The 27,699-nt window shown below is 43.3% G+C and overlaps 1 protein-coding gene across 6 annotated transcripts in view; it reads left to right on the top strand.

The window, feature by feature from the left end:
• The first annotated feature begins 241 nt into the window (after positions 1 to 241).
• Egfl6 (EGF like domain multiple 6) overlaps positions 242 to 27,699 on the top strand; it is a 56,679-nt gene continuing 29,221 nt past the window's right edge. For 5 of the 6 annotated variants that reach the window (XM_041639999.1, XM_041639997.1, XM_041639996.1 and 2 more), the window contains exons 1-3: positions 242 to 620; positions 19,286 to 19,398; positions 24,828 to 24,920. In XM_041639999.1, coding sequence (XP_041495933.1) covers positions 553 to 620; positions 19,286 to 19,398; positions 24,828 to 24,920 — 274 coding nt within the window. In that variant the 5' untranslated portion in view covers positions 242 to 552. The remainder of the gene's footprint in view (positions 621 to 19,285; positions 19,399 to 24,827; positions 24,921 to 27,699) is intronic. The other variant, XM_041639998.1, reaches the window with a different exon arrangement.

The following is a 27,699-nucleotide window of genomic DNA, read 5'->3' as shown; positions in this document are numbered from 1 at the left end:
TGATTTGCCTTGTGTGGAAAAAAACCTAGCCAACCATAAAACCTCCATTGAAATGAGATTGCAGTGTGCTTATGAACTTGTATATTGTGGTCCTGCTTTTACTTCTCAAATCTCAATCCCTGGAGCTCAGCAGCGCATACTGTCCCAAGCCTGAAACACAGGACAATCGGAGGTGCCTCTGAGCAGCCACAGTGAACTGAAGCTGGAGGGTGGGGGGGGGGGGCAGTTAAGGGTGAGAGTAGAGTGTAGAGGCCTCGCGGGTCGTCCTGGAGGCGGGTCCCAGCCAGATGTGCTGGCCGCCCCGCCCCGCCCTCGCTGGTGCACCGGGGCGCTTCACCCAATGGAGCTTCTCGCCAGGGCGACCCCAGCCATTCGCAGCTCTAAACGTTCCCCAGCTCTCCAGTCCGGTTGTCTCCTCGCGCCCGCTGCCACGGAGCCTGCCAGCTGTGTGCAAAACTGAGGTCCTGATCAGCAGAGCAGAGAAGAGGCTGTGGCCTCTGTGTGTCCCAGGTCCTGAGGGGCACAGACAAGGAACAAGATCCCCCCGACAATATGCAGCCGCCCTGGGGTCTGGCGCTCCTGCTGCTGCTCCCCTGGGGGGCAGGTGGAGTAGGGACCAGGTGAGTGTCTGCATTGACCACGTTTCCCTTGGCTTGAACACTCCCTTTGGAGCCCTTTCTCATTGACCCACAAATATAAGGGGCACCTAGGTGCTGAGGTTGAGGTGCCTGATTGGGATGGATTTCACCAGGATGCCAGACCCGAGTGCCCATTGACTTTCTTCCCTGCGCCCCTTGGGCGGGGCTTCGCCTCGGGTGGTCTGTGGATCCCGCACCCACCTGGCTGAGTTTGCCCGGCAGATACAGAGGGAGGGAAGCTGGGCGCCTGAACCGTGGTTGTTCTCGAGCTTTGCTGCTATGCAGCCACTTCCGTGTAGTGCAGATGCATGAGTACCTAGCGCCGGTGCGAGTTTAGCGTTTTCCACCGTCCCTGAAGGATGCTCACTAATTGCCAATCGCTAGTATCGCTAGGGTAGAAATTTCTAAAAAACAGGAGGATGCAGACCGCGCACTTACACATTTACTGTTGAGCACTGAAGCAGCTCGTTTCTGGGCTCCGGTTCTAGCTGCCTTTGCATTCGGGGTGATGAACTGGAAAGTTCGCGTTGGTTAAAATGACAGCTGAACCCATTCTTGGTTTTGCCACTTCTTTCTATTCGGGAGCTTTTCTGAGCCCTGAAACATTTCCCCGAGAAAGTTCCAGAGCCACATAGTAAACGTCCACAGGCATAGTGTGTCTGACAGACTAAGCACATTCAGCTCTTTAACCCACCAGAAGCCCTAGCCCCTGTGTATTCGAGCTATTATCATTACCATCGCTGTCTTGAAGAGGTGAAATGAGGTCGAATAACTCGCCCAAAGAGACAAAGCCAGGGAGTGACAGAGCAGGAACAATCCCAGTCAATGTGGCCCATCATCCTCTAAAGTGCAGTGGGGCAGCCTTTTCAGGAAGACTCCCTGGAAACCCGCCCCCGCCCGTGCACATCCACACAGGGCTTCTTTGGGGCAGATTTAACGAGTTAAGATACTCATTTGATGGAGCGGCAGGCTTGCCTGTGTTCTGCGGGAGGTTTCGCAGCATCTCTGTGAAATATACTGGCCCCTATAAGATGCCAGAAACAACATGGATACCACCACCACCTACCCACAGCCAACTTGGGACAACCTCTGGAAAAAAATTCCAGGTATTTCCCAAAGTCCCCTGAGAAGCAAGTTTCTTCCCAGCTGTGTAAGGTTTTTCAGTGCTGATTCTAAGAGGAGGAAGGGGGCGGACCTTGGTTTGGCTTCAGCTCCTTAAAGGTGAGCCTGACTTTCAGTTACAGGAAAAACTCTTTCATCAGGGTCTGCCACGGTATTAGGGGATTTTGAAGTTCAAACAGAACAACCCTCAAACCAGGTTCTTAGACTGTATGGTTGCAAGTTTCAATTTCCTTCCCGTGATAAAAATGCAAGCAGATGCAATTTACCCAATCGCAGGTCCCTTGAAGGCTGAAGGGTTGTGTTTTGTTAGAGAGCTGGCTCAAGTAAGACCAAGTGCTTCGTGGCGATGAGATTAACAGTTCTTTAGGAGCAGGCAAAGCCTCTCTAGAAGATCCACTTTCAAAGTACCTCCAAATTAAATTAAAAGCTGAAAGGATCCCCCCTCCAGAAACATATATATATTAGCCTGAAGAATCTGTGTGAAGGGTCTGCCGTGCAGTGCTTTTCAAGATGTTAAGTGGGCTTGTTTCACAGTGTCAGGTTCGCTGCCCCTGTGCTGCTGATCTGCTCCACATGCTTGGAAATGTCAAGTGGTAGGCACTTTGGGAGCTGCCCCAGGGCCAGCTTTATTTAGCTCCAGACTCCATCTTGGGGGGGGGGCATTTACAGAGGAGGCAAGGCACAGACTGAGGGATAAAGAGGTGTCCCTACATGCTAGTTGTTCCCTAATGTTTCACTGAAATTTACAAGGAAAAAAAAACCCTATAGCTGGCACATACAGATTTCTAATTAAAAACACAAAAAAGGGAGCTGAGGATGTAGGTAGGCCGCTTGGTAGAGTGTCTGCTTAGCATGCATGAAGTCTTGGGTTCGAGGTTGAGCACGGAATAAACCAGGTGTAGCGGTGCGTGACTGTAATCCCAGCCCTGGGAGTGGGAGAGGAGATAGATGCAGCAGGATGATCAAGCCATCTTGGTCATTCTCAGCTACATAAAGCCTTTGAGAACCTGTCTTAAAAAGCAATGAGATAAGAAAGTACAGATTCTTTTTCACTGAAACACTATCACAATTGTATGGCCTGGAAAACTATATGCCTCTTTAAGCGCTGCTTAGTGTCGAGGTAGCAGTGACCACTGAGCTAATGAATAATTCATTAGTTATATATTAACCTTCTTATATACATCAGAATTTGGCTTGGCTTGCACTTTTTTATGCCCTTTGGGTATCAGGACTGTTTAAGATGCCCTGAACCTACTGTATATGCAACAGCAAACGTGATGGTGACCGTGTGCCAGGAATGTAGCCAGTACAAGGTAAGAAGTGCTGTAAATAAAAAATATTCTTTGGGCTCTCAGGATTTAGTATAGAGGGAAAAAGAATAGAAACTAGCTCACTGATTTTTTTTTATTGGTTACATGTTGAGATTGTAATATTGTAGATAAAGCACACTGGATAAAGTATGCTAATGAAATTAATTTTACTATTTATTTCTCATTTTAAAAGCTACCAGAAAATCAGACAGGCCACATGTGGTTATTGTATTTCCAGTAGGCATGCTGGTCAGAAAGATTTGCTTAGAACTCTAGTTCCAACACTCCACTCCTTTGGGCACATAGGATAAATATATTATTAACAGTGTTGTTCTTGAACATAAATTTGAAGCAAATTTCTACTTGGAATATATATCTGCTACACAACTTTTCCCTATTTAACTCAAGTAAAAATGTGTAAGAGAGGAAGGGACATCGGGGTTCGTGCCAAGGGGACTGCTTCCTGCTAACCACAGGCTACATGGAGAGTTGAAGCTTTTTGGAACCCTAGTAGGGAAAGGTCTCCAATACTACTAACCCACAAACTTCACTGTTTCAAAAAAAGCCAGATGCATTGCTTTACAGTTCTGGAAGTCACAAGACTAAAATGTGTCTTGTGGGACTAAAGTTGGGGTGTTGGTAATGTTAGTCCTTTCTGGAAGCTCCAAAGGAGAATCTGCCTTGTTTTTTGAGCATCTCAGCTTGTGGAAATAATTCCCATCTCTCCTTCCTTTATCACCTTGCCTTCTTTCTTGTCTTCCTCCCATTATAAAATCCCTCTGTGATTATAGGAAGCCCGTGTGTGGAACATCCAAGAAAATCTCAAAACACTTTGTCCACACTTGTAAAGTCTCCTTCATCATGATCCAGGGACATTTTCCATCCTCCCAATATTCCCATCATCTTCTCTCAGGGGCAATCTTGGTGCCGAAAGACATGGCTGGACCCCTGGGGTGCTCTGGAAGGGAAGAGGAAAGGACAACAGGAAAGGCTACAGCAGGAAGGGAAGGGACAGTGACAAAAGCAAGTGACCACTATGACTTAATCCTGTGCAGGGTCAGTTGGACGTGAGCATCAGACCTGTGTGTCCAAAGGCAAATGAGCAAAGGTTAGGCTCTGGTGACGTGAATAAGGGATTTGGGGTGGAAGGTTCTTGTGCTTTCTGCCTTTTATGTCCATAGGAAAAACTGACGCCTGTCAACAGCAAAGGTTCTTGAATGTCAAGAAATGAAGCAGGGGACTAGTGAGATGGATCAGTAGGTAAAAAGCATTTGCAAGTCTATGGGCCTGAGTTCAATCCCGGAGACCACATAAATGTGGAAGGGAAGAAACAACTCCACAGAGTTAACCTCTCACCCCCCACTCCATCCACACCGTGGTACAGGAGCCCCCACACACATTAGCCACATACAGACACACCTGCAATCATAATGAATTTTAAATTCGGGGGGTGGAGGGGGGAGAAAGAGTACATGAAGCTCTCTGTCTACTGTGATGTACCTGTTTGTCACTGGGCTAAAGAGTCAGGAGACCCCTTAGGATTGTCTTCTCCTGTTAACAACTTCTAGAACACAAACCCTCGGGGAGACAGCGGAAGCAAAGCAGACAGGTGCCCTGAGGTGGTATGGGTTTTACGGAAACCAAATTACAAAAGGGTATGTGATTGAATTACTCAGAATGTCACAGTAAAGAAGTGTCAGGTTTCAAGTTCCCGGTGTCTCTCACAAATAGCTCAATCTTTCTTTCTACTCCGTATAGGAGTTTGTCCAAAGGGATCAGTAGTACTGATTAGTTCTATTAGATGATTTCCCAGACAGGTTCAAGTGTATTGGTTTCAACAACCTAAAATGTTTTAGAGCTGGGGACTTGACTGGGGGGGGGAACAGTAAAGTGCTTGCTGCGCAAACATGGGGACCTGGACCTGAGTTCCCTGCCCAGCGTCCTCATAAAAGCTGGGGTACAGGGCTGCATGTTTGCAGTCCCCACACTGGAGAAGCTGAAGTGACTTGCTGGTCAGCCAGCCTAGCAGAATCGGTGACGTCCAGGTTTAGTGAGAGACTCTGTCTTTTAAAAAGCATCCTCATTTACAGAGTGACTGAAGACGCCAGCCACACATGTGTACACACATATATGTGTGTGACTATATATACCACACACAGAGAGCAACTGTTTCAAATCTCCAGATTGTAATGATGAAGACAGAGTCCAGAAGGAGTTAAAATTAATTTGGTCCAGTTCAACAACATTAATGGAACACTGGCATGCTCAAACATTCTCCTGATTGCCAGAGATACATATCTATCTACCGCCCCCACTGGAGCACTTCGTAGGGCCAGAAAAAAAAATGTCTTTCTTTGTTTCTTTGTCAGCTGAAGAGACCAAAGAAACTTTAAAAAAAAAAAAAAAGACCAAGGAAAGGGGATGAAAAAGGCAAATAATGTTACTTGTGCATAAACAATAAGTGAGCAGTTTCAGAGGAACAGATATGTATATATTATACCACTTATTTATATTGTGTATACACAAAATACAAAATTATACTTAGGAATATATTTATATGCATGTAACAACAATTAATGAAATGAGAGGCCATGAACTTTAAAGAGAGCAAGAGAGCAAATAGTGGTATATGGGACTGAGAGTGAGGAAAGGGAAATGAGAAATGATATAATTATATTCTAATCCCCCCAAAATAAAAGACATAATTAAAAAATAAATTTCACGCCTTTACCCAGCACTCAGGAGGCAGAGGCAGGTGGATCTCTGTGAGTTCAAGGCCAGCCTGCCCTACAAAGCAGTTCTAGGAAAGCAAGGATTGTTGCACAGAGAAGCTCTATCTGAATTTTTTTTTCAGGGTTTGGGGATGTAGCTCAGTGAGTGCTTGCCTAGCGTACCCAAAATCCTGGGTTGGAGCCTCAGCATCACATGAACTGGGTGTGGTATTGAAAACCTGGAATCCTAGCTCTCAGGAGGTGAAGGCAGGAGGATTGGGAGTTCAAGGTCATCCTCAGCTGCATAGCAAGTTCAAGGCCAGCCTGGAATACCTGAGATCCTGTGAGAAAGAAAAGAAAAGAAAAGAACATGGCATCTGAACTATCATAACGGATGAATGTGCATCTATCAGCTTTAAAATGAGGAGAAAGGAAGTCAGAGTTTAATCAATGGTCATTTTGCATAGAAATAAGGTAATAAATGGATGGATATATGCCTATAAAAGAAGAATGTGGAAGAAAGACACATTCCAGGTACAAAGGGTAGACTGGTCGTCATGAACTCACAGTATCTGTCAAGAACCAAAGAAGGGAGGCTTCAAGAAAGCTAGGATGTCAAGCTAATGAGCTTGGACTTCATGCCAAGAGTAATAGAGGGTAAAGCAGGCCATTGCAGGCTCTGCCGTTTTTCAGTAGAACCCAGTCATGACTTTCATGCCCCAAATCATGACAAAACTGCTCAGGATTGTCATTATGATGATGAGCCATCCTTTAATCTGAAGCATCCTTTCCCTTTCCTAACGGGTGCACCAGCCATGTACTCATAGTCCTTGGCATCTCAGATTTGATGAGTGCATGATTAGAACACGAATATACCAAAAGCAATGAACACCTTTGCAAACATCATCAGCTCGCTCTTCGGTATATCTCTTACTCGGTTGCTGGCCATATCTCCTTGCTCTCTGTTACTGGACTACAGAGTGCTTCAAAGCTTACTAAAACAATATTTTTGTCTCAGACAGTTTTTGTAGATGGAGAAATCCAAGCAGCTTAGCTGCCCTGGGGTTTGGGGCTGTTTTTTATGGACTTTATTTTTATTGAGAGCAATTTTAGGTTCACAGCAGAAAGGCAGGTAGGTTTGTCACAAGCTTGGAAGCAAGCTTTGGCCAGTGCCGCTGTCATCTGCAAGCTTGACCTTGTCTAGAGGATCTGCTTCCAAGATGGCACACTTTCATGGTGGTTGACTGGAAGCCTCATATCCTTTCCATGTGGGCACTCCTCCAGTAGTGGCATGACTGTCCTTAGTGTGTAAGCTGACCCGCCCCACCCCCACCCCGAAGTTTCTGATGCAGCCAAGAAACAAGGTAGAAGTCACAGTGCCTTTGGTGTCCTCATCAGGAAAGTTACCCTCCATCACTCCCACAGTTCATTGTTCATTAGAACCCAGCCATCACAGCATGGTGAGCAAGCCTCACCTTTTGCAAGAAGGAATATCAAAGAGTCTGCGGATACAATTCAAAACCCCCTCCCCATACATTCTGACTTGTTTTCCCCTATGCTGTTTACTCCTCTGCCTTGTTTACCAGGCTCCATTCTGTGAGATGCAAAGTTCTGGATTTCCTGATCTATACTTTCCCTAGGTGACTGTTCTATTCCTAGTGCTTTTGATCCCAACTTTGTGTACTTGACATCAAAGTGTGATTTCAGGGCCAATGAGATGGCTCAGTGGGTAAGGGTACTTGGGGTCAAGCCTGACAACCTGAGTTTGATCCCCAGGACCAGCTTGGTGAGCTCTTGATCTTAAGCCTGTATGTATCTAGAGAGTGGTATGGCGTTGGGGGAACCTGAACTTTTACTGTCTCTTAAGGATGGGTGAGAACTCAGGGCTAGGGAGAGGGCTGAGTGGTTAGAATACTTGCCTTACTGAAGTCATGAAGACCTGTTCATCTCCAGAACCCACAGTTTAGAAGCTGGGTTTACTGGTACATGCTTGTAATCCCAGTGCAGGGAAGGCAGAGACATGTGGTCTCCTAGACCTCACCAGCCAGCCAGCTAGTAACTGGAAAACTACATGCTAGTGGGCTGCCCTGTCTCAAACAAATAAGGTAGACAGCTCCTGAAGAATGACACCTAAGATTGTCCTCTAGCCTCCACATGCACACACAGAGATTTGTGCACACATGTGTCACATGTGAGTTCAAACACAGAGATGGATGACAACTCAAAAGTTAATTTAACCAATTATATACAATGAATGACCTTGTCATACTAGGTGAAAGATTTTTTTTTAAAAAAATCAGTAACAAAAAATACTCTCATGGGTTGAAGAGATGGCCCAGCAGTTAAGAACATGTACTACTCTTACAGAGGACCCCACTTTGGATCCTAACACCACATTGTATAGTTCAAAACGGCCTATAACTCCAGCTGCAGGGGATCCAACAGCCTCTTCCGGCCTCTGCATGTATTGTATTCACATGTACACACACAAATATACATCATTAAAAATAAATCTTAAAAAAGAAACACCCCATTGTTTGCCCTAGTTATCTGTATTTAGAAAAACTTTGATTTATAGAACATTTAAATATATGTAGACAACAGCAAAAGAAATGTAACTTCTCAATTTGACTTGGAGAATTTTCTGATGTTTTTTGTAAACTGATCAGCAGCAAGCATACTAAAGATCCTGGCACATTCTATTTTTGCAGAAAATAAGGAATCCTGTGCAGAAATACTACACTCCTTACACAATCCTTGGAACGTTTCTAAATTGACTCCAGCTGCGGAGACAGTGATGTTCTGATTAATGCGATCAATGTAGACAGCAATGTGTATAATGCATTAAAGGAATTCTGGGAAAGTCAGCATTTAGCTCAAACTCTCTGTGCTTCAAGCCTGCTCTCCACTAAGACTTGATCACCCATGTTGGCGTTCCCCTGCCTCAAGGCTAGATTCTCTGGGTCCTCTGGGTCTTATACCTGATAAACATTGTTTAGGAAGAGAGAGAAATGGAAAGGTAAAGAGAGGGAAAAGGAAAGGGATGAAGGGACAGAGGATGAGGGGGGTGGCATGCCCGTCCAGGCTAGGTAAAATGCTTCCTGTACAAGCATGAGGGCCTGAGCTCAGATCCCATGTTGGCCTGAGTTCAGATTCCTGACAACCACATACAAAAAGTTGAGCAGAATGGCACACACCTATAACCCCAGTGCAGGGTAGGGAATACAGATAGATCCCTGAGAGTCACTAGCTAGGCAGTTTAGCCAAAACGGGGAAGACTAGGTTCAGTGAGAGACCCACTCTCAAAAAAATAAGGAAGAAGAGCAAGAGAGGAAGACATCTCAATGCCAAACTCTGACTTCAACAGGTACCTGCACAGATAAGCCCACACACGGGGGGAGGGGGTGATTTCATTACCTGCAATACACTAGATATTCAGTATTCAAGTAGGAGAATTATTGAATTAATGATGGATAAGTTAGAGTGAAAAAGGAGGAGAGGATGCTGGGAAAATAATTCAGGTTATTTGCTAATATTACCTTGAAATGCCATTCGACACCAGGGAGAAGTAAAACAAGCTGTTTTTCTGAGCACTCTGAATTTCATGTTTCCAAGCCATATACTGCGCTATCATCATGCATGTCATGCCTGCTTGTCCTGGATTCCTTCCTTCCCCCAAACCATATTGTTTCCACTTAAATATAAGTAGTTGAACAATTTTCTTTCTTTCTGTAATTTTAAATAGATGCACATGTACATTTTCGAAACTTGCAACACAAAACACAGAACTGGATTCTTGATGCAATAAATCAATTTCCTATGACAATCTATAAATCAGCAAGTTAATTATTAGCAATTCTACCTACAAACACTTTTCACTCAAGTGATTTTTTTTCCATTTTCATGGCCAGATGTAGAATCTGATGATTAAACCAGTAAAATGGCAGTTGTGGCTGGCCCTTTGAAGTGTATTCTCCAAACTTGTTGAATGCACAGACCTCGCCCTAATAACAAGGCATGTTGCTAGTTTATTGGCTCATTTTCCTCTGGTATATTTTATGTCCTCGGGTGGTTTATTCCTAGAGTACTCGTTCAGGGTATCAGGACATGTGCAGAGGACATATTGCTATTACTCATGGAACAGCCACTGGCCAAACTATTATGCTTTGATTTGTGTTACTGTCTAAGTATCAGGATCTATTATGCAATTCTCAATCACGAGTTAATTCTTAAGAAACTGTCATTTGCATTTTGCATTTGTATGCATGTGGTGTGTGTGTGTGTGTATATATATATGCATGGTTGCAATGTGGGGGCACATGGCTGGGCATGAGTGTGGGTGCAATTATTGAGGCAGGGTTTCTTGATGAATCCAGGACTTGCCAAGTCTGAGTAGTCTGGCTAGCAAGCTTGCCCTGGGAATGCCCTCTCTAGATTTCAAGTGCTAGGTTTCCAAGCAGCCATCATGCCTGCCTGTCTTTCTTCTTAAGCTCTCGGGATCCAAATCTCTGAACCTCAAACATTTTATCTACTGAGCCATGTCCCCAGTCCCTCATCTGCATTTTTAAATAAGTGAAAGTAAAACTGGACTTTTTTAAAGATTTTATTTTATTTTTCGTATGAATTTTATGTCTGAATGTATGTATGTATGTATGTATGCCACCTAAGTACCTGGTCCCTCCAGTGGTCAGAAGAGGGCATCAGATCATCTGGGGCTGGAATTAGAGTTAGTATGATCCACCATGTGGATGCTGGGAACTGAATCTGGGTCCTCTGCAAGAGCAGCAAGTGCTCTTAAACACTGAGCCATCTCTCCAGCTTTAATGTTTTTTTACTGGTTTTGAAACAATGTTTCCCTGCCTAGTCAAGGCTATTCTGGAACTCACTATATAGCCCAGGTTCATTTCAAACTCATGCTTGTCCTGCTTAGGCTTCCAGAGATTCCAGCCCTGGGTCACTGTGCCTGGGTCTAAGGTTATAATCTTCCTACAGAGCTAAACTGCTAAGCTGCACTTGTGATGGAAGATATATCTTTTGTAGTAGGGAAGGAATCCTGATTTTTTTTTCACAAGATTTTGATGGCCCCAGTGTTAGCCATTAGCACTTTGGAACATTCTTTGAGTGGCACTTAATCATCAAAATGATAATATGAGACAAATTAATATACCTCAGATTTCTTGGGTTCCCCATTGTGCCTGGTCAGGCATGTGAAAGCAATAAAGCTTTAGAAAGCATTTTTTTCTGAGGAGCTCCGTAAATGTGCAAACACCATGTGAATGGCATCTTCTGGTAATTCTTCTACTCATTAACCCCACATGGTATTTCTGCATAGTATTATTTCCAATCTAGACTAATTGACTTTGACTTGTACATAGAAGATAGGCTTGACCACCTACACCGGAGATGCTGTACTGGTTTCTAATTAGGCGTTTAACATAGAACATATTTAAACAAATTTCTATCTTCTTTCGTTTTACTTCATATCTAACCATTGCAAAAATGACTGGAGCTCATTAAAATACCCACACTTCTACTGCAAAATCATTACTGTTTTTCACTTTTTAAAACCTTTCTAGAACTCTCTGATGCTTTCACAACCAACAAAATGTTTTCCGTGAACATTTTCTTTCTGGTTCCTGCTTATCTCTTTACCCCTTCTCCATCACCATGCCTCCTAGCTTTCCCTTCATCCTCCTGATGCTAAAGACATGCTTTTGTCTAGGCTCAAATTTGCCAGCCACCAGTCCACATGATCTTAGTAGCTGTATCCTTCGCATCAGCCATTCTCTCTTCCTGAAACATTTTCCTTCCCCCAGCCTCCTTCCCACTTCGCCAGGCTAGGTTCTGCCAGTCAACAGACTTCATATTGTTTCCTTCATTTCCTCTAGAAAACCCATCACTCACCCATTCTTACCAAATACTTCCTATATATTCCCCTAGCTCCTGAGAACTCCACCCTTTGGTACAGTTCATATACTAGAATACAATTATTGTACTTATCCATTGTTACCACTAGGCTCTAAGTTCTTTGGTCTTTTATAACCTTTGATAGTCTCAGTGTCTAGTACAATTCCTGTTGCATAAGTCCCTAAGTAGCTATTGTTCTCCATCTTATGTTTTGAGACCAGGTCTCTCACTGAACTTGGGAGTTCACCAAATCATCCAGACTACCTGAGTCAGCTAGCTTCAGAGATCCACCTATCTCTGCCTGCCAGTTCTGGGGTTACTGGTATGCACCACAACTCCTGACATTTTTAATAAAGGTGCTGGGATCCTAACTCAGGTCCTCAGGGTTGCACAGCATGTACTTTACCAACTGCACCATCTTCTCAGACTCTCCTTTTTTGTTTGGTTTGGTTAGTTGGCTTGGGGGTTTCGTATTAGAAAAAGCCTCATATGTCCCAGTGTCTTTGTTAGGGCTGCATTTGGTGTGATGAAATACCATAACCATAAAGTTGAGAAGGAAAGGGTTTATTTGGCTTACACCTTCACATCACTTTTCATCATTGAAAAAAGTCAGGATTGGAACTTAAACAGGGCAGGATCCTGGAAGCAGGAGCTGATGAAGAGGCCATGGTGGGATAATTCTTACTGGCTTGCTTCCCCTGGCTTGCTCAGCCTGCTTTCTTATAGAACCCAGGGTTGCTCGAGGTGACACTACCCACCATGGGTTGGGTCTTTCCCCATCAATCACTAATAAGAAAATGTTTTACAGTTATGGAGGCCTTTTCTTTTTTTTTTCAAAGATTTATTTATTTATTTATTACGTATACAACATTCTGCCTTGATGTATGCCCGCAGGCCAGAGGAGGGCGCCAGATCTCATTACAGATGGTTGTGAGCCCTCATGTGGTTGCTGGGAATTGAACTCAGGACTGGAGGCCTTTTCTTGATTTAGGTTCCCTCCTCTCAGATGACTCTAGCTTGTATCAAGTTGACATCCTAATACTAACTAGGACACTCAGGTTGACCTTGAATTCACTAAACTCCTGTCCTCCTGCCTCAACCTCCTGTTGTGAGGTAAAAAATGTGTTATATTTGTTTTTTATTGTTTTAATTGAGCTATATATTTCTCTCCCCTCCCCTCCCATTGTTATATTTGTTTATGCTACATTTGTTTAACAATGTAAAGATGTGTTGCTTTGCCTGCTTAAGGCACCTGATTGATCTAATAAAAAGCTGAATGGCCAATAACTAGGCAGCAAAGGGATAGATGGAGCTGATGGGCAGGCAGAATAAGTAGGAGGAAGAATTTAGGTGATGAGAGGGGAGAGAAGAGAGAATGAAGAAGCAAAAGGGAGACATACCTGGGCCCAGTCAGTCAGTCAGTCACCAGCCAGCCAAACATGGAAGAAGCAAGAAAATAGTACATACAGGATGAAAGAAAGGTAAAAAGCCCTAGGGTAGAACACAGATGAAAAGAAACAAGTTAAATTAAGTTATAAGAGCTAGTGGGACAGGCATGACTCTGGGTCCTCAGAGGAAATAGGCCTCAGCCAGGACATCTGTGGGTCCAGGCATTGGTCTAGGACATCAAAGGGAATAGGCAAGAACCTGGAACCTCTGTGGGTCCAAGCTTGACTCTGGGACCTCTGAGGAAATGAGCAGGTCCTCTGTGGGTCTGGGCACACTCAAGCCTAGGACCTCCAAGGCAGTGAACTGGAGCCAGAAACATTTCCAGGTCCAACTCCAACCCAGGGACTTTTGCAGGAGGGAATCCAGACCCGGGATTTTACAGATACAGGTAAAAGCCAGTAACCTAGGCCACATTTGCCTGAGGCAACACCTCGGCAACAAATTCCACAGGAGTGGAGCTAGCTGGGACAGAAAGGGCCTGAGGAAATAAACCCCACCAGATGCAGAGGCCAGGAGCAAATCCGGTCAGGAAGGAAACCCAGGCCCCAGGACACTGGCAGATCAGTATGGAGCCAGCGACCTGACTCAGATTCAGCAATCTCCACCAGAACCAGAGTGGGACAGAACCAGCTACCTAGGACAGAGATCAAACATGATCCACCTGGAGCAGAAGCCAGAAGCCAACCCAGTCCCAGGACACTGGCAGATCAGGATTGAGGCAGTGACCAGATCCAGAGTCAGCCATCTCCACCAGAACAGGTTCAACTCCAAGCCAGGGACTTCTGCAGGAGGGGTCCAGACCAAGATTTACAAAACAGGGCAAAGCTGGCAACCAAGGCCAAACAAAGTAGGCCTGAAACAGCAAACTCCAAGGGAGCACAGCAAAGCACAGGAGTGCTGAGCTATCTCCAGGAACACAGTGTAACCAACGAGGTAACTAGAACTGTGACACTAACTGTACCATGAGGAACAACCATCTGAGCTTTGGATTCACTGGCACCTAGAAGATTATTCAACAGAATCTCAGACAGCCCCAACCACACCTAATATTGTTTTTTAAAAAATGTTGCAAGATCCCCGCGGCAGTAGGCAGCAGAAATGCTGTAGGTCCCAAATGGTGGCAGCGGGCCATGTGGTGGCAGGCAGCAGGCTCTGGGAGCAGCCAGTCCCAGAGCGGTGGCCTGAGCGATGGTGGCAGGCTATATGGCGGCAGACAGCGGTCCCTGGGAGCAGCCAGTCCCAGGCAGAGATGGCTGTTGATCTCAGGGCAATGGTGGCGGGCCATGTGGCAGCAGGCAGTGGGCCCCAGGCAGAGACGGCTGCTGGTCCCCGAGCAATGGCTGGTCCCAGGCAGGGAGACACATGGCGGGCGGGCAGAAGACAGAAACATGGATAGACACGACATGCAGGGTGAGGTTGAATGTTTATTCAGGGGGTTATGGAGGAGGAAGGGTGAAGGGAGGACAGAGAGAGAGGGAGAGGGAGAGAGAGAGAGAGAGAGAGAGAGAGAAGAGGAGAAAGAGACAGAGAAGGGGGAAAGCGGAGAAGTGGGGAGAGAGGCAGAAGCAAAGCTGCCTCTCTGAGAGGAAGATGGAAAAGAGAGCAAGCTCAGGCTGGAAGCTGAAGATCAGCCTGCCTCAGCAGATGGGGGAGGGAGTGGGCGTGGCTTGTCTCTTAAAGGGACCAAAACCATAACAACACCTATTAGAGGAAAAGATGAATAGAAAAGGTAAGATCACATGCTGCACCACAAAGAGCAACACAACACCAAAAAAACCTAAAAACCCTACAACATCAAGACCTGAACAACCAAATATGGATGAATCAGAAGAAAATGACCTAAAAAAATAACTTCAAAAGAATGTTTGAAATTCTTAAAGATGAAATGAAAAATTCCCTTTAAAAAATGAGGAAAAGAGAAACAGAAAATTGAAAAATATCAGGAATTGACGTAAAGAAAACCAAGAAAAAGAAATCAAACAAAAACAAGAAACTATTCAGAACTTGAAAACTGAAATAAAAACAATAAAAAAAACCACAAGCCGAAGAAATTATAGAAACAGCAATCATGAAAAAATCATAAGGAACCACAGACACAGCATGAACAGCAGAATACAAGAGATGGAAGAGAGACTCTCAAGTGCTGAAGATACAATAGAGGAAATAGACTCATCAGTTAAAGAAAACATTAAATCTCACAAAAGCTTAACCCAAAATATCCAGGAAATATGGAACACCATGAAAAGGTCAAATCTTAGAATAATAGGTATAGAAGAAGGAAAAGTTCAACTCAAAGGCACAGAAAATTTATTTAACAAAAGCATAGAAGAAAACTTTCCCTACCTAAAGAAAGATATGCCTGTGAAGATACAAGAAGCTTACAGAACACCCAATAGACTAGATCCAAAAATTAAAAAGTCCTCTCGTCACATAATAATCAAAACACTAAATATACAGAGTAAAGAAAGAATATTCAGAGCTGCAAAGGAAAAAGGCCAAGTAACATATAAAGGTAAACCTATCAGAATTACAATTGGGAGTGCAAGCTGGTGCAACCCCTTTGGATGTCAGTATGGCCATTTCTCAGAAAATTAGTAAACAACCTTCCTCAAGATCCAGCAACACCACTTTTGAGTATATATCAAAAGGATGCTTAATCATACCACAAGGGCATGTGCTCAACTATGTTCATAGCAGCATTATTTGTCATAGCCAGAACCTGGAAACAACCTAAATGTCCCTCACCTGAAAGATGGATAAAGAAAATGTGGTCCATTTACGCAATGGAGTATTACACAGTGAAAAAAATAATGACATCTTGAAATTTGTGGGCAAATGGATGGATCTAGAAAACAGCATATTGAGTGAGATAACCCAGACCCAGAAAGACAAACATATGTACTCACTCATAAGTGGCTTTTAGACATAAAGCAAAGGTAAACCAGACTAAAAATCACAATCCCAGAGAACCTAGACAACAAAGAAGACCCTAAGAGAGGCAAATATAGATCTAATATACATGGGAAGTAGGAAAAGACAAGATCTCCTGAGTAAATTGGAAGTATGGGGATCATAGGAGAGGGCAGAAGGGGAGGGGGAGGAAGAGGGAAGCGTAGTAAAATATATAGCTCAATAAAATCAATTAAAAAAGGAAAAAAGAAATAACTTCCTTTTGGGGTGAGTAAAATGTCTTAGAATTAGTTACTAGGTGGTATGTGCACAATATAATGAGAATACCAAAACTCACTGACTGGAAACATGTACATTAACATGTCAATCTTGTATTTTGTGAGTCATATCTCAATTTTTTAAATGCTAAAATCAAAACTTTTTCATAACATCATGTATGGAGTAACAGCTTTTTATGTTCAGTAACCGTTTGTGTTAGTGTTCTACAGTGTCTTCCTTGCCCATTATTAGTTAAGTTGTGGGTCAAGAGCAAGGTACCGCCGGGCGGTGGTGGCACACGCCTTTAATCCCAGCACTCGGGAGGCAGAGGCAGGCGGATCTCTGTGAGTTTGAGGCCAGCCTGGTCTACAAGAGCTAGTTCCAGGACAGGCTCCAAAACCACAGAGAAACCCTGTCTCGAAAAACCAAAAAAAAAAAAAAAAAGAGCAAGGTACCTACCCCTCGTAGAATCATTAAGAAGATATGGACTTGGTTATGACATATAGTTGCAATATTTCTCAGTCAAAGGTCTTTCTCAGGTCTGTGGATGCAGGGATGGAATACTAGCCTAGTGTTCACTCCACTTAACTAGACATGTGTGCAGTACTGAGCACTGGCAACAGCCCTTTCTCAAAGCATTTGAATGGTAGCTACCAGGCTGCTCTATACTCTAGTGCATCTGTTTGCCATAGGCTGTGAACTAAAAATCAAAGGCTGGCTCTTTTTTGTCCTCTACTCCATCCGTGTGGCCAAGTAAGAGCCTGAAGCACAGAAAAAGCTCAACAACACTTTACTTTAAAGTAATGGTACTTAATAGAAGACACTTTTGCCTTGTGGGGGATTTTTTTTTTGGCAAAGTCATTTGTGTTTTTAAGACAGCATTTTGCTCTATGACTCTAGCCAGTTTGGAACTTGCTGTGTATCTCTTTCTGGTCTATGAATCTCTTGTCTCTCATTACAGACTGTTATAGGATTGCCAGTATTACAGGTGTACATCACCACACTCATTTAAGCTGGAGGTGTTTTATTGAGTGTCACAACTTTGGGGATATGTGCTATTGACAACTATAGACAGCAACTGTAGATGCTACTAAATATCTTAGAATGCCCATAATAGTCACCTCACACACACACACAAAAATCATCCAGCCTTCAGTATCAGTCTTATAGAGGTGCAGAGAAACTTGCTCGAAGTAGCTGAATTATGCGTTCCTATTAAAAATAAAAAGGTGGGGATCTGGAAAGATGGTTCTGCATTTAAGAGCATTGGCTGCTCTTCCAGAGGACCTAGGTTCAATTCCCAGCACCCGCGTGGAAGCTCACAACTGTGTACAACTCCAGTTCCAGGACAGTCAGCCCCTCACACAAAATACATGCAGGCATAACACCAAAGCACATAAGAGAAAAACTTTTTAAATGGAAGAAAAGTTGTCTTGCAAAACATTATTTTCTCTCACATTTTGTGCTCTTGGTGAATGAGATGTCCCAAACTCTACCTTTTTATCTCTGATAAAGTTTGTAGGAAAAGCAGATCATGAGAGAAATGGGCAAGCTCATTTAACTGCCTGGCTTGGACTAAGATACTCCAAACTAGCATGTATTCAATCCTGTACCTGGTAAAATGTGCATTGCTTATCTGTTAAAGAGCTCAAGAAATGGTTTGACACTTGTATTTCATATGCATGAGGAATATCAAATGTAGCCCTCCATAAATTGTATGACTTTTCTTCTATCCTGGTATCAGTCCTGCCCAAGCCCAAGACATCAAGTAGGTAAACAGGCAAGGAACTTCTTACCTGGGAGTGTCACGTAGGGCTCTTCTTGGGAGGCAGGAACTCACTTTTCAGATCAGGGGTCAGCAAGCTATAACCCACAAACCAAGGTGACCCCGTTTTTATACAACATATGAGCCAAAACCAGTTTTAACATTTCCAAATGGCTGATGGTGGGATAGAAGTATACTATGTTTAGGGATGTGGATATAATTCCCTCGACCCTCAGGAAGCGCAGAGTTGAATCCTCAGCAACACAGAAACCAAAACCAGAAATGGTGTTGCACACAGGTAACCTCAGTAGTAGGAAGGAGGAAGCAGGAAGATCAGAAGTTCAAAGTCAACATTGGTCACGCCGCAAGTTCAGGGCCAGTCTTGACTACAAAAGACACTTGGCTGACTTAACCAGCTTCCCAAACCCAGAAATAAAGTATATTGGAACAATCACACCCATCTGTTTGCTATTGCCTATGGCTGCTTTTGGACATAGACAGAAACCTACAGCCTGCAAAGCCTGAAATATTTTCCTCAAGTCCCTTTGAGAAAATATTTGCTGGTTCTTGCTCAATAGTTAAGTGTTTAGCAAAATGTGTTTCCAAGAGGCTGTTATGAAGCACAGTAAGTTTAAATCCGTAGCACCTGGCTCTGCTTGGGGACATGCCTCCACTGTATGCTGTTGGAGTTCCCTCCTCTGTAACCTGAGATGACTTAGCAGAATGGTCTCCCACAGTCCGTAGTGTATGGCGATTCCAGACCATTCAATGACTCCCAGGTGGCCCAAGAAGTAAAAGTACAGAGCTGTTGTCTGAGCCAAAGCCACTTAGCCAGTGAGTCACTGACACAAATCAGAACTGCGAAGCCACTGTGCCCAGTCAAAGCAGATTGGAGAAGTGGCATTCTACCAGTTTCAAAAATGTCCATTTTTGGTCACTTTCATGCAATCTACCTTTATAGATTCTGTAACCAATTTCTTTAATCCTAGGCAAAAAGGAAATGGCCAAAAACTAGAGGGAAGCTGGCAAGGGATAGAAGACAGGCTGCCAACTCCCAAATTCAGATTCTTTGTCCCCTGCAAAATCTAGCACTTCCCTCAGGTCTGTGGAAATCACACAGATACTTAACGTCTTTCCTGCTGCTCCTGCAGCAAGGAAGAGTCTCTGTGGCTATCTCTGTTCAATCAATACTAACATGTGCTTCTTTATCCACAGTCCAAGGGATTATGGGTTGCCAGCACTGGCACGCCAGCCTGGGGTCTGTCGCTATGGAACTAAGAAGGCCTGCTGTTATGGCTGGAAAAGAAACAGCAAGGGAGTATGTGAAGGTAATTTTTGTGAAAATTCAGACCACCCTGTGATTGGGTCAGTTTTCAATCTGTGACACTAATACCAAAATATTATCAAGGTCCCATCTAGAATGGTTGACATTATCATGCTAGATGGGAGTTATTTTAGGAGACTCCTGTCCATCATTATTTCTGCTACTCTCTGAGTAAGTGTAACTGGGGTTTGGTTTGGCTTTGGTTTGATTTAATCTGTAGAAACTGAGATGGTCAAAACCATACCAATTAACTCCTTCTAATTATGGTTTTTCCAAATGAATTCTAGTGAAATACACATTTTAATTAATTAGTCTTAGTCTAATAGCCAAGTAATATGCCACTCCCATTTTAAAATTCCTTAAGAGCAGTTTCTAAGGGCAAGAAATGCAGGCACAGGCATGGTTGCAAATGTGTTGTGGTTTTTTTTGTATTATTTTGTGCAGATTACAGACTAAGGCATGATTTCTCAGATTCTGTGTTAGAAGCTTATGTGAGAGACCTATAATAATTTCCAGAGGATTTCTGAGAGCTGAGATCAACACAGATTTCTGTCTTGTGTTGATTTTTATGTGGATTTCTGAAGTGACCAATATTTGTGATAGAGAACCATCAAACCTGCGTTTCTCCAAGGCAGTTGGTTACATTATCTGGGATAGACTTCATTACCTTATGGTAGAATTCTGATCTCAAATGTCTGATCATGAGTATATTGTCTGTTAAATGGGGTAATAACTTGTCTGAATGTTCCATAAGTGCATTAAAATGCTGAGGGGGGGGGGCTTAATTGGGGGAGGGGGAGGGAAATGGGAGGCGGTGGCGGGGAAGAGACAGAAATCTTTAATAAATAAATAAATTAAAAAAATGCTAGCTATTTTAGAAGTAATCACATTATCACCTCATAGGCCTGTCTCTGATCCAATTCCCCTCTATTCTAACTGGTCCAAATAGCTAGATTAATAGCTGCTAGGGTGGTAGAAGTCATTATTTTTCAATAGAGTGAGCACTGGTAAGCTTCCTGTGCCCCAGCTAATATTCCCATAACTACCCATGTCTATGAAAACACCCTAATTAAACTCAGTAGGTCAGTCTTAATCACTATTCTATTTCTGCAAATGACACCATGGCCAAGACAATGCTTATAAAAGAAAAGCATTGAACTGGGGATGGCTTACAGTTTCAGAGGTTTAATTCCTTATCATGGTGGAACATGAGGGCATGCAAGTAGTCATGGTGTTGAAGGAGCTAAGGGTTCTACATCTGGATCCAAAAGCAGCAAGAAGAGAGACACTGGGCCAGGCTTGGACTTTTGAAACCTCACAGTTCACCCCTAGTGACACACCTGCTCCGACAAGGCCATACCTATCCCAGTAAGGCCACACCTCCTAGTCCTTCTGGAGTAGTGCCACTCCCTAAGGAGCAAACATTCAAATATGTGAGCCTGTGGGGGCCACCCTTGTTCAAATCACCACAGGGTCTAAAAAGGCAAAAGACATGGCAGTAGAAGGAAGACCCTTGGGGGAGAAGAAGGGGTTCAGTGGGAGTGGGAAGAAGACAAGAGGAGGTGTAATGGAAGCTTGCTATGATCAAAATCCATTGTATATATGTTAAAAATTGTCAAAGAATGCATACAAGATTTTGAACTATATAGATTGACTCTAGAGGAGGACAGAACTTGATAATATCTGAAATCTATGAAACAACAGAAGACATGGGTACAGTTTCCACACATTCCCTGTTATTCAAAACTTTCAGCCATCAGGGCTTCTTCATAATGGAATAGCCAGAGTGCTGAGATGCTAAGGGAAGAATGAAAACCATCATTGTCCATCCAGTTAGAGGAAGTTAAAGCATTGGGCCCTGTGTCAATTAAAAGGGCAGACAGATGTAGCTCAGCTGCTAGAATGCTTGCTTAGCATGCTTCAGTCCTCAGCCTGATTTAATGTGTTATGATCAAAGATATCATACACTAGACTGATGTGGGTAAACTTGGAGAAGGTAGTGAAGTTAATTAAGGCTCTGGTTCCTCCCCTGGAATGTGGAGAGGGTAATATCCCCCAGAAGGTGCAGAGTCGAGGCACTAAAGCATGTACTAACTGCTTGTCACACAGAAAAAAAATGCAATAGTTCGTGTCACACTTCTGTCCTTCAAAGCACCAGGTGATAGGAGTATTAAACATAGATTTGTTCTTTACCCAGAAATGGCATAAAACATTCTTCTTTGAAGGCAGTCATGTGGAAAGTGGTAAAAGTCACCTGAGACATGTGACTTGTAATTCTTTACACTCTCACGAACCTCAACACTTATTGCCATAAAACTCGATCAGACCCAGCATACCCCTGGCAAGTAAAGGAGAGTGAAACCTGGCTTTGTGCGAGGGATGTTCTTCAATTGGATCAGAGTAGTCTGGCCACAGTATACCCAGCCAATCACCATCTTATATATCACAAGCACGGAGGAATGTGAAGCAAAAGGCTAAGACCCGGTGGGAGAGTTGAAGAAAAATGTTCAGTATGTGGATGTGGCAAGCTGAAGATGGTTTCCAGAGTTTCATGTAACCCAGGCTGACCTCAAACTCTTTCCATAGTTGAAGATGATCTTGAACTCCTGATCCTTCTGTTTGAGTGCTAGGATTACAGCCACACACCACCATACCCAGTTTGTGGAGTGTGAGGGATCAAATTCAAGGCTTTCTGAGCTCTAGGCAAGTGCTGTACTAACAGAGCTCCATCCCCACCCCAGCACTTCCCTTCTTGTTGGTAAGGTCATATGTTCCTAGAAGCACAAAATAACAGGGATAGTTATTTCCCTCTTCCTAGGTTCCTTATCCCTAAGTCAGACTTCAGCCTATACAGCAAAACACACACACACACACACACACACACCACCACCACCACCACCACCACCACCAACAACAACAACAACAACAATAACCTGCCCCAACAAGCACTACCAGACCCTGGCTGGGAGTTCCCAGTCCACACACACCTTCTCTTCCATTTACTGTTGACTCTTTGTTTCTCTCAATTACCTGCACCCAGGCACACTGGAGCCCACCCACCCCCAGCCTTTGGCCTCTGCCCCTGTCTAAATCTTCTGTCAGTGGTGGAGTCTGATCAAGTCTGCATCATGAACCTGAAAATATATGTCACTCTAGTGACCTGGAATGAAGTGCTGGCCAAGGACACATTCCAGCTGAAAAACTGCAAATGGAGGAACGGGGGAAGGAGAACTGAGGAGGAGAGTTTGTCTTTGTGCAAAGTGGGCCTCAGCCTCTGGCTGTTTTAGACACAAACTGCATTTCCCTTTGGTGGATTGGCTGTTCTGGTCACAGATCCAAAGCGACTGTAAATTGAAAACATCTTTCTGAAGCTCCGACCTTAAAGCAAGGCTATGGCTCACCATTTCTCCTGTGTGCTATCTGGCATTCATTCTGGGCTTTCCTGTCTGGATCACATCGGAAATGAGCTTCCAGGGAGCAATCACATGTCTTTGGGCCTTAAAAAACAATTGAAGATTTATTTTTTCTAACACCTGAACCTAAAGCTGCATCGCCAAATCCATGTTTATAACAGGAGACACTGAAAATTAAATTCCATCTCTTTAGTCTCTAGAAGTGGAAAAATTTTGCTGGGCGAGCTTTTTTCCTCTCCTTATCTTCTTAGTTATGACTTGTTCAAGACCAAAATGTTTCCCTGCTATAATTTCTATGTCTATTGCTTTATTCACTATTGAAAAAAATATGTGTTCTGGGCACACATCTCTAATCCCAGGACTAAAGAAGGAGAAGTAGAAGGATCATGAGTTCAAGGCTACAAAGAGAGACCCTGTCTCAAAACAAAAACAAAACAAGGGCTAGGACTGTAGCTCAGTGGTAGACCATTTGACTAACATACACAAGACTCCAGGTTCTACCCCTAGGACTGCAGTATAGTTGCATATTTTTATATATAGGATACATTTGTGTGGGGCATATATTTGCATGTGACGCATCTATTTTCCCATATGTAGTATAGTCACAAATGATATAAAATGCTTCAGGAGAAAAATGAATTTTAAGTGATTGCCCAAAGACACTGAGAACACAGCAATAGACAGAAGTTCTCACGCTCATTTTGCTCATCTCCTTCCCATGAGCCTGATTCAAACTTGCCATCATCTTTGATCATTTTTTCCTTACCCCCAACTCAGCTACAACATTCTGGCTCTCTTGTTTTAGCCTACCATTTTGTTCACTGAAGAAAGACTTAACAAATGCCTACTTTATAAGTTCACAACAGGAAAACAAATCCTGCCTGGGTTAGGCTTCTATAACTGCCATCCTCACTATGCTCTGAGTGCCCATCAGAGTGAGCTATTCAGATTTAATGATAACAAACGACACTAAAACTGTCTTGGTCATCCCAAAGAAAACTAAGTAGTGCTGGGGCCCATAGCTCAGACAGTAAAGTGCTTGTCACAAAGACATGAGCAGCTAAGTTCGATCCGCAGAGCCCATGTTGATTGATAGATAGATAGATAGATAGATAGATAGATAGATAGATAGATAGATCGATCGATCCAGGTAGAGTTGTGCATGTTTGCAATCCTGGCACTGTAGAGGCAGACTCAGCTGAATCCCTGAGACTCCCTGGACAGCCAGTCTAACTTAGTATGTGGTCCTGAAGGCCACTGAGAGGCTCAGTCTCAAGAAACAAGTTTTGGGTGGCAGCAAGATGACTCAATGGGTAAAGGTGCTTGCCACAAGGTCTGAAAACTTGAGTCTGGTCCCCAGGACCCACATAGTAGAAGAAAAGTACCAACTTCGGCAAGTTGTTCTCTGACCGCTCCCCTGCGTATATCATGGCACATGCATTCCTTGGCACCCAAATACAAATAAATAAAAATTTTTTGAAACAAGTAGATGCCAACTGAAGACACAAAAGGTTGTCATCTAGCTTTCACATTAAAGTACATATATGTATACTCACATCCACACATATGTGAACATAGACACATACACACACAAAGAAAGAAAAATAGAGAAATACTTAAGAAATGGGAAGAGACAATGACAAGAAATGGAGGGACCTTGGAATGGAGGGAACAACTTGCCCATGTTACTCTGATGTGTCTTTCTCTCAAATACTCTTCTTTCTTTATTATTATTTTGGGTTGACATTCAGAAATGGTTGGCTGTGTGGTCTGGGGGTAGGGGAGACATGGCCATACTAAGTAAATGAGTACAATATCTTTACCTATGCTGCATAGTGGGTGTGAGAGCTTGTTTTCTTCAAAAGGAAATCCCTGCCCAGTGTCAGAAAGGTCAAAGCAGAGTAGAGAGGAAACAGGTTCTCAGTCCATTCCCAAAGACTTCTCTACCATGTAGGAGGCAACCTGCCTGTGCACATTATCACTGCGTAAACCATTTTCAGGATCTCTTTTCCTTTCACAGCTGTGTGTGAGCCCAGATGCAAATTCGGTGAGTGTGTAGGACTGAATAAATATAGATGCTTTCCAGGGTACACCGGGAAGACCTGCAGTCAAGGTCAGTATGACACCAGGATCCTGGGACAAATTCCATTACAATGGGTTCAGGGAGGAAAGATGGTATTGAATTTCTTACAGGGTGGTAGTCAAATCTTGAACATAACATGGTTTAAGGACGAGAGTTTTCAGCTATCTCTCCTTAATTAAGTGTGAAACTTCTGATTTTTTTCAAAATATGCAATAAAAGGCTATAATCAGAGTCTGCCCTTTCATTTACCAGTCACCCAGACCCAATTAATCACACAAAAACCATATTAATTGCAACATTGCTTGGCCAATGGCTCAAGTATTCCTAGCTCACTCTTATGTCTTAAATTAACCCATTTATAATTAATCTGTATATCACCATGGGGCTGTGGTATACCTCATTTTCTCCATGTCTTGTTTCCTCGGTGGTTGGCTGGTGTCTTTCTCCTCTACTTCAGCAGTCTGACTCTGCCTAATATATATGTTTGGATTTCCTGTCTGGCTTTACTTTGCTAAGCCATTGGCCAAAGCAGCTTCTTTATTAATAATAAAAGACGAGATCCCACAACAAAGGGCCTTGTTAAAAATAACTATTATTTTTAAAATTATCTAGGTAATATACATTCTTTATTAAAAACAACAATTCATAAGACTATAAAAATAAAAAAGGATGAGCCAGTGATGTAACTTAGTTGGTAGAGTATCTGCCCAGCATGTACAAAGACCTGGGTTTAATCCCCAGCACTGCATAAAAACCAGGCATGGTGATGGACATCTGTAACCCTTAGCACTTGAGAGGTGGAGTCAGGGATGCTCAGAAAAGTTCAAGGTCATCTTCAGCTGCACATCAATTTCTAGACCAGACTGGCATCTATGAGACCCATTTGAGGGGGTGGGGCAGAGAGAGGCTCTACCCCAAACCCTTATTAGAACCAAAGTTAACAGTTTGCTCTCCATCTTCAGAGGCTTTTTCCAGGACCCTCCAAGCATCAGTATTTCTCCTGGGCACCCTTACCTGCCAGCATGCACAGTGCTCAAACTTCTTAACGTCATTATCCCAGTTCTTAGGGTGAAGATATTTGGCATTCAGGAAGCAAATGCTTTCTTACCATCACCATTTACATTGTCTCCAAACAATGCATCAAACGTTTTACTCCTATCCACTCGCGGCCATTCAGTCTGGAGTGATTGCTTTTGTGAGATATGTATCTAAAAATGGAACTGGGGAATTGTGTGCATATTTTTATCCCAGCATATACATTTCTGAGAGGGTTTGATTTTGCTTTTGAGAAAGTGTCTTACTATGTACCTCTAGCCATCCTAAATGTCACTTTGTAAAGCATGATGACCTTGAACTCACAGAGATCTGCCAGCTTCTGCCTCCTGGGTGCTGGGATTAAAGGTATGTGACACCACATTGATTTGTTTTGCTTTGAAACAGATTTGCTTGCTATATAGCCTAAGATGAATCTTGAACTCCTGATCCTACTGCTACCGTCTCCCAGGTGTTTGGAGTATATGTATGGGCTACCATGCCCAGTATATACAATGCTGGCGATGGAATTCAAGACTTTGTACACACTAGGCAAGCACTTTACCTACAGCCCAGCAACAGATATATCTCAAAAGTTAATTTATGATATTTGTCTTAATCTATTTATCTGGTGCTAATTAAGGATTTACTTTACTATCTAGAACATTGGCCAGGTATGGGCACATGACTATAATCGCAGCACATGGGAGGTAGAGGAGCTCAGGAGTTTGAAGCCAGTTATGTGCTCAAGAACAGGCTGGGCTATCTGAGACCCTGTCTCAAACAAACAAGAAAAGTCTAGAACAAAAGTTCTGTCTTGTAGAGAGAGCTGTTAGATCATTTTATAAGGTCCACTCTCATTTTACCTTTTACATAAGCAATAACTCTATTATAGTATGTTTATGCAGTAAAATTGTATGGGACGTATGCATGCTAAGACATACCAGTTACCTAAAAGTCAAACTTAACTGATAGTCCTATATTTTTAGTTGCCAAACTCAGGAACCATACCCAAGGGACAGCATTGTTGAAAGCCATTTAGAAGAGGTGCTGTTGGCTGGCATCTACTGGCTACACATCTGTCTTAGTTAAGGTTTCTATTGCTATGAAGAAACACCAAGACCACACAGTCTTATAAAGAAAAACATTTCATTAGGGCTAGCTTACTGTTTCAGAGGTTTAGTCCATTATCATCATGGTGGGAAGCATGGTGGCATGCAAGCAGACATGGTGCTGGAGAGGTAGCTGAGAGTTCTACATCTAGATCTGAAGGCAGCAGGAGGAGAGAGTTTCACTGGGGATGACTTGAGCATTTGAAACCCCAAAGCCCACTCCCAGTGACACACTTCCTCCAACAAAGACACACCTCCTAATAGTGCCACTTCCTAATGGCCAAGCAGTCACATATATGAGCCTATGGGGGCCATTCCTATTCAAACCACCACAGCACTCTACAGTGCCCAGAAATGCCCTGTACCAACAAAAATAGCTTGGTCCAAATGGCAATAAATGTTGATGCTGCAAGACTGTGGGAATTATAGTGAACAAAATCCACCCCCCAATGCTGGAGCTCAGTTAGGGAAGGGGTTGCTAGTAGTATCTATTGAACAAATCCCATCCCTTCTCCTAAATACCCACAGTACAGATCAGCCCCACATAAAGGAATGATCTGGACTCAGATGTCAAGAGAGGTTCAGCCACCCTTACAGAAAGAGAGCCTCAACAAAGTGCCCCTCATCCTGAGATAAGGTCAAGCACAACCAGCAAATCACATTTA

This window comes from Microtus oregoni, unplaced genomic scaffold (genome assembly GCF_018167655.1).
Source record: "Microtus oregoni isolate MIOR12 unplaced genomic scaffold, Mior012 000061F_ref0000440, whole genome shotgun sequence".
Classification (NCBI taxonomy): Eukaryota; Metazoa; Chordata; class Mammalia; order Rodentia; family Cricetidae; genus Microtus; species Microtus oregoni.
The sequence above is the reverse complement of the archived record's forward strand: the minus strand, read 5'-3'. Positions and strand labels throughout refer to the sequence as shown.